This window comes from Enoplosus armatus, chromosome 14 (assembly GCF_043641665.1).
Source record: "Enoplosus armatus isolate fEnoArm2 chromosome 14, fEnoArm2.hap1, whole genome shotgun sequence".
NCBI lineage: Eukaryota > Metazoa > Chordata > Actinopteri > Centrarchiformes > Enoplosidae > Enoplosus > Enoplosus armatus.
The window spans coordinates 5,613,264-5,620,654 of NC_092193.1; the positions used below are offsets into that span (position 1 = coordinate 5,613,264).

The following is a 7,391-nucleotide window of genomic DNA, read 5'->3' on the forward strand; positions in this document are numbered from 1 at the left end:
TATGTAGGCCAATCTTATAGTAATAAGAAATAAAAATTAATGTGGCAATGATTTACTGATGGTAGAATACTACAGGTGGCACTACTAAACCTTTCCTCCATCACTGTTAATTTATCTTTTCTCGTAAATCTTCCCATATGGTGAGCAGCTTAATGTTGGTGAACTGTAACTCACATCTACAAAATGACTCTGTTGGACCAATTATAATAAAGGTGTGCAGGGGTTACTTATGTTCATCTTGTAACCTCACCACCTAATTTAATATTTCCAAAGGGGCCATCTTAAAATGCACCTGATAACTGAGGCGTGAACACATCCACTGGTCACCAGTCACAATCCCAGTCAAGATGACGTTCAGCTCTGCAGCAGGGGGAGCATGACGAGATGCACAGCTGGGCCCGATTCAGCTGAAGGATTCAAATTTATCCCTGCTGAATTTTTTACCTCAGCTCATACTTGAATATTTTCACACTGTGTGTGAGGCAGCAAGAACAGTTGTGATGCTTTTTTTTTTTTTTTCACTCAAACTAATTCATAAATTGATTTGATGAATACTGATTGTTCCAAAAGTGCTCTCGACCACGACAGCTAAACCCCCTGGATGACTTGATGCTTGGCAGTGATCACAGCCGTGGCTGCAGGCCATCGAGCCAGAGATCAACATCAGGATATTTTCTGTCACTACTGCACCGTCAAAACAAGAGCTAGCAGCTCTGTGAGCCGGTACTGAGGCTCAGCGGCGCTTTGAGCTAAATGATAACATCAGCATGCTAACATTCTCATAGTGACGATGCTAACACGGTGATGTTTAGCAGGTAATGTTCACCATCTTAGTTTAGCTTGTTAGCATGCTAACATGTAGACTAAACAAAGTATGGCATTAGTTTTGCAGGTATTTGGTGTTGAGAAACATTCAAGTTTGACCCGAAGATGGCGCTGATGAAAAGTTAGTGGATCACCAAAGTAATTACACTTTGTCCTCTGTGGACTTTGAATGTCTGTAGTCAAATTTCATGGCAATCCAATGTCCAATAGTTGTTGAGATATTTAAGTCTGAACCAAAGTGCAGATAGACCGACATTGCTCTGGCTGGAGCCACTAAAACACATAAAAGAGGTGATTTTTATATTTTCACTCATATTTAAATGTCAGGTCTTCAAAACACTTTCTAAACACATGTTGGAATGTGAAAATATCTTACAACTATCAAGTAAAGATACAATTACTGAGACAATTAAATTCTATATTACAAGATTTTACTATTAGACATCCTAACCGTTTAAAGCTCAAATTACGCATTTAACGTAACATGCAAGAGGCATATATTACTTATGATGGTCAGACTGTAATGTTTGTTCATCTGACAGAAACTTTGAGAGACTGATGGACATTTAGATTTAGAGATATTTTCTAATGCAATGAAAATCTAATTTCATATTTCTTTCATGACAGCATATCTCAGAAAACTGTGCTAATTAGTGCTGATTTCTTTGCGGGTATGACCAAAAAACTGCAGTCTGAGAGCAGGCCGATCGTTCTGCAGCTGAAGCTAAGTGATTCCAACTATCTGCACTACATGCAGACCAGGGCTACTTTCTGATTAAGGGTTTGATTATTTGACAGGGTTCATTTGTATCAGTCGATATGTAGGATGGATCTGTATTTTAATGAAGCTGTGAGGGAACTTGAATGATCTCGCAGTCAGGAAAAATCGACCTCTGGAGTTAAATAAATCTTTATTCTGCCATAATACACCGATGTGAGATTTTCTGATTATCTTATCCCAGTTAATCACATTCAAAAAAAAAAAATCAAATTTGGTACAGTTTTCATCCTCGTGCTCTCCCACGCATGAAATCCATCCAACTGTCTTCTTTCTCCCTCCTCCTCTCCACTGCAGGAGGATATCAAACTCCTGGCTGAGCACCGGCTGGTTCACTATGACCATCGCCCTGGAGCTGTGCGATAGGATCAATGTCTACGGCATGGTTGCCCCGGATTTCTGCAGGTGAGACAGTGGAGCTGAATGTAAAACATCAGCTCACCAACAAGCACCATCACTAAGGGTTTTAAAAGCCGAGCAGTATATGCAGCTGCTTCAAGTGTGTACAGATTCATAGCAGCACAGCCACCTGATAAGAAAGATTAAAACTGTAAATTTATTCCAGCAGCTGATAAATAACATGTCAGTGTGGCTGGAGATGTTTTTGGAATGCTTAAATTGCCTGAATATTAGTAAAAAATGAGTTCGTAGACAGGCCGGCTTAACAAATACTGAAGCTTCACACTGGTTTTTATATTTGTGTGAATGTGAGACATGAGAGGGAGAAAAGGCGGAGGTCTCACTCTACTCCTTTTTACAGACAAGTGCAAAAGTGGTTAAATGTGGCTTTGTTGCACATATATAAGGTTTTAGAATAAAACAACTTTGTTTAAGGTATGTATCAGTGGGAGGCTTCCCTCTTTAGCCTCCTCATGCAGGAGTCTGGAAGTCGGGTGATCGGGCAGATTCCGATCACCTGCTTTAATTACCTGCTACGCTGGCAACAGTGTGCCTTTGTTTTCTCTGCCTTCGACCACCTTTTTTTGCTTGGTTTTATTTGTTTTGCATCACCGCAGCCCATTCTTTACTCAGTCATCCTCTGCAGACGCTACAAACAATTGACCAAAACACAAAGTAGATTTATTATCAGAAACTGAGGGCTGCAAAGGACAAAGGATGCCAAAAGAAGGCAAAAGAAGGCTGTATTTTTTTTGGGAGAAATTTGAGATGAGATAGGCTTCGTTCACCCTTTGACATATTCTGGATTATTCAGTATGGAAACACAGACTTCTGGAGATCCTGCCCATCAACTGGAACGTGGCTTATGTGAAAGAGGTGCACTAAAATTGGAAGGATAATGGCACATGTGTAGCCCAGAGGGGTTTTACTTGAGTGAATCCTCTTTCAAAATATATTTTAAAAAATGTTTTGGTCCAGTTAACACATCCACATCAACACATCTATTTCACCTTCAACTGACTCTAATTGCTTTTTTGTTAATAATGTTAATAAGCCATCATCATTATGTTGCTGGCATATCTTTGTGTTGTCAGATGACATCAAGTAAAACATTTGTGTTTCAGTGCAACAGCCCAGAAATAAAATGTGACATGGTTTTGAAGTGGGCAGGGCTCAGCTAGGAAAAGGTGATGTCATGTACTTCTATGCACCAATCAGGATTTAGAAACATTCGAATCAGAATCTGGGGACAGTTGGTAAGTTTCTATCACCAAAAACTAGATGAAGCAGATAATGTGTGTTAAATCTTTATAAATAATACCTAAAGATTTGTTGATTAGTTGATTATTTAGTCATGTTATAAGAGAAACACATTTTCTACTTCTTAGCTGGAGAAGTAGATTTTCTCTACCCATCAAATTTAATCCTTCTGTTATTGAAAAAAAAAATGTCAAATTGAGGTTTTGCAGTAATGAGTATGTAAGTAAGTGTCTTAGTCCTAGTGTGTTAGTTGTAGGGACTTTGTGGGTGATATTGAAATTAAACTTCAAATAATTACCAAATTAAGTGTAAATGAATACAGACACACTTAAAGATAAAAGGACGCTAACTTTAAAACAATACCACTAAAGTGTAACCACAACAAAATACCAAAATGCAGAATAATAGCATCCAGGTCAGGCCGACAGCTAGTTGCCATGGTGACCAAGTATTTGGCAAAAAAAGAAAGGATTTTTAAGCTGCGTTCAAGAATTATACCCGTCCTTATTGACTCTGCATTTTCCACGTTAGGAATCCACATTTTCCAGGTGGTTTGGCCGTGCTGAGTGCTGAGGTTTTGCCTCTTTTAATGGAAAACACAGTGAATATGGCAGAGAAACCCCATAGAAATGCAAAGAACTGTGGGATAAGTAGCCAGTTCTGACTCTGTCTTTCTCCCAACTAACTCATCCAGCCTCATTAGCAGAGTTTAATGGTTTGAATTACAGCTCACGTCTCATCCGTCTCTGCCAACACTTTAATTGGGGGATTTTATTGGACAAGGAACAAATCTTCTCAATAAAAAGAACAAACTGTAAAATGTTCCGTGTACCTTTTGTTCCTGGTCCTGGTTGATTAAAGAATTATTTTTTATTTTGGGTTCTGGCACAAATTCAATCTTGACGATAATGACGAGGGAATGCCGTTTCATTTCTGAACAAACGGTTGGATTAAGCTGATACTCAACAATCCTTTTAGTTCTCACAACGAGTGACGTCTGTAGATTTTACTGCATGTGATACAACTGAGAATTCAAAAGCCGTGTTTCTCCAACGTCACGTGAAATGTGTTGTAAGGACATGAGGGGAAGATATTTATAAAGCCAAAGCATTAATAAATAACCAATGAATATAAATGATGCATCAACTGTTAAGTTATCAGACACGTGCTGATAAATTTTTTTTATTTAGTTCCTGGGATTGTTTTCCATGTTGTTAAGCTGCTGCTTGCTGTTTTTTTGAAGTACCCTCCTGTCCTCATGAACAACATATTTGAAAAATATATTAACTCATGAGGGAAACAGTGTTCTTAATAACTAAGTACCAAGTCAACTAAGTTTTTGGTCCTGTAATTATCATTTAGTCGCCCTGCGTGTCAATCGAGCCTCAATTACTGCAGTTTTTTTAAATGGTGTCGAGGTGCATCTTAACCCGACTTTTACCTTTATTTTACTGCTAATATGTGCAGAGAGACTAGAGAATGGCTTTCATTAAATAATCCCTGTCAGATTTTAATAACATTGCATTACTTGGTATGGACCTTTACACCACTGAACAATTTCAGTTTTAGCAAAAGTTTCACTAAAATCAGCTCTGTTGTGCGTGTGACATCTGTACAGAGCAGCAAAAGGAATATCGTGCCATATGAGCCAGTCAGGGTTATTTGAAAAACAGACAGTGTTCCCCAAATCTTCAAGAAAACATGATTTGAAGTCTCTGAAGAATAGAATAAACAAACAGGACGAGCATCTGTATTTGGAAGAAAACCATCCATATGAGAGACCACCACTTGTCCTGAGAGCGATGATTCACACTCTCATTTATTCACTTCTTATTGAAGCATTTTGAGGGAAGCAAACACACAATGTTATAATAATAATCCAAGGCCAAAAAGTCCAAAATATATACAATCCAAGTCCTGAGACAGAGCAGAACTGGCTGTAGGTCCATTCATTATTAAGATTAATACATGAAGATAAATGACTATCTGGACATCTTGACTGGATCAGTAAAAACATGTATTATTTACTGACAGATCAGGATACGGTGTGTGTGTGTGTGTGTGTGTGTGTGTGTGTGTGTGTGTGTGTGTGTGTGTGTGTGTGTGTGTGTGTGTGTGTGTGTGTGTGTGTGTGTGTGTGTGTGTGTGTGTGTGTGTGTGTGTGTGTGTGTGTGTGTGTGTGTGTGTGTGTGTGTGTGCTGGTCTGAGAAATGTCTGAAATGTCTGAAAAAAGATTCACTGAATTCACATAAACAAAATTCAAGGACATAAAGTTCTTGTGGAAGGAGAATTAAGCCGCTCCTGTTTTAATGTTTTACTATCCTGTAAAGCGATTTTAAATGGACTTGAACCATTTCCTCATCTGACCATCAGTGCAGTCGGGACACTCACGTCAAGGTTTGAAACATTTATTGCAACAATACATATTTTAGTTTGGTGCGGCTCTGCTCATGTGATGCTCTGGAAATCTGAGCGAGCGTGACAGACGGTCCCCGAGCTCTCAAACCCCCCCGGCAGAGCTGGAGATGCACAACATTAGCCGAACATGAAGACATATTAAAGAAAGGTGTACTAGAGACCAGCGTAGGTATGATACACAGCCAAAATACAAAATTTGGTACAGCTTACCAGATAACGTGTAATCTGTTTTTAAAAACAGCTGTAAAACCTTTCTATTTAATACAATTTGAAATTTTAATATGCTTACTGGCTGTCTTCAGTCAGAACAATAGCAGGGGCACAGCAGTCTTTATTGTTATCATAACTAATATCATAACTAGTGTTTTTATCCTGTGTCATGCTTCGGTTTTATGCATTTTGTTTGTTTTATTTGTTGTTTATAGTTTGTTTGCTGCATGTCCATGTTTTACAATGGGTTACATGTGTGTACTTTTGTTTGGTTGGTTGTTTGTTTTTTTGGTGCATGTATGGAAAATTGTGTTTTTACGTCGGACAGAATAAAAGCAAACCAAACATTAAAAAAAAAACAGCTAAATGCTAATGCAGGGGGAGGCTGGGGAGGCTGGGGAGGGAGTTAAGTTTCTGAAAGCAGGCAGCAGAGTAACAGCAAGGATGCAGAGCTCGGCGTTGTTGTAGCCGACTCACTGAGTGGCTAATGTTTACATGAGCCGCCGGTATTGTGGAAGAGGACCTTCATGATTGGAGGATGTACTGATCTTAGCACTGTCGCACGGGAGGTAGAGCAAGGTAGAGCAGGTTGGGGTTTCGATCCTTGGCTCCACCCGTCATGGAGACCAGCACCTGGCGTGGCGGCTCGTTCGCCATGTGTGAATGAATGGGTGAATGTGACTTAACTGTAAAGCTCTTTGGGAACCGTGAAAGTTGAAAAGCGCTATATAAGTGACACTACCCCGAGGCTCCATTTTTAGAACTTTTCATGATTCATCTCATGTCGGACTTTGTTTCTATATTTGGCTTTTCCATTGTGTTCGGCTGCAGGTGGCATTTAAAAATGATTAAAAGGAGCTAAATTTGGCTGCGTAAGACAGAAAGACAAACAAATGAATGCAGATCAGCACCCCTCCTTCACCACGAAATGAAAAACACTCTGTGGTGTCACATGAAACTCAAGTGACTCATTAAAGCGTTTTTAAATGTCAACTGTCTCTCTCACTACCACTGCAGGGAGCCTCAGCACCAGTCCGTTCCCTACCACTACTATGAGCCACGTGGTCCGGACGAGTGCGCCATGTACATCTCTCACGAGCGAGGGCGGCGGGGCAGCCACCACCGCTTTATCACAGAGAAGCGGGTCTTCGCCAACTGGGCACGGACTTTTGACATCCACTTCTACCAGCCGGACTGGAGCCCCCCGCCTCTCCCAGCCAACCGGACGCTGGAGGGGACAGTCGCAGCGGCGCCCCTGGTACCCCAGAAGACGTGACCGGTGTTGGGGTGAATGCTTTAGAGATCCATCTCAGAAGGACTGAGGATGGGCAACATGTGTACTGAGGGCTACTGGACCCGTAACAGAAAAGATAAAACATGAAGTAGGCAAGAAAATAGTTACCACAGATGAAAACTGGGTCTTGTTGATCCTGCTGGACATTTGTTATGAACATTTCTCCAGCTCCACCACCGCAGCTCCAGCAGTGTGTTTTGTTTACTG

At 40.3% G+C, this 7,391-nt stretch overlaps 1 protein-coding gene across 1 annotated transcript in view; it reads left to right on the forward strand.

The window, feature by feature from the left end:
• st6galnac5a (ST6 (alpha-N-acetyl-neuraminyl-2,3-beta-galactosyl-1,3)-N-acetylgalactosaminide alpha-2,6-sialyltransferase 5a) overlaps nucleotides 1-7,166 on the forward strand; it is a 38,578-nt gene extending 31,412 nt beyond the window's left edge. The window contains exons 4-5 of the mRNA XM_070919244.1: nucleotides 1,901-2,008; nucleotides 6,908-7,166. Of these exons, the coding sequence (XP_070775345.1) occupies nucleotides 1,901-2,008; nucleotides 6,908-7,166 (367 nt within the window). The remainder of the gene's footprint in view (nucleotides 1-1,900; nucleotides 2,009-6,907) is intronic.
• The last annotated feature ends 225 nt before the right edge of the window (nucleotides 7,167-7,391 follow it).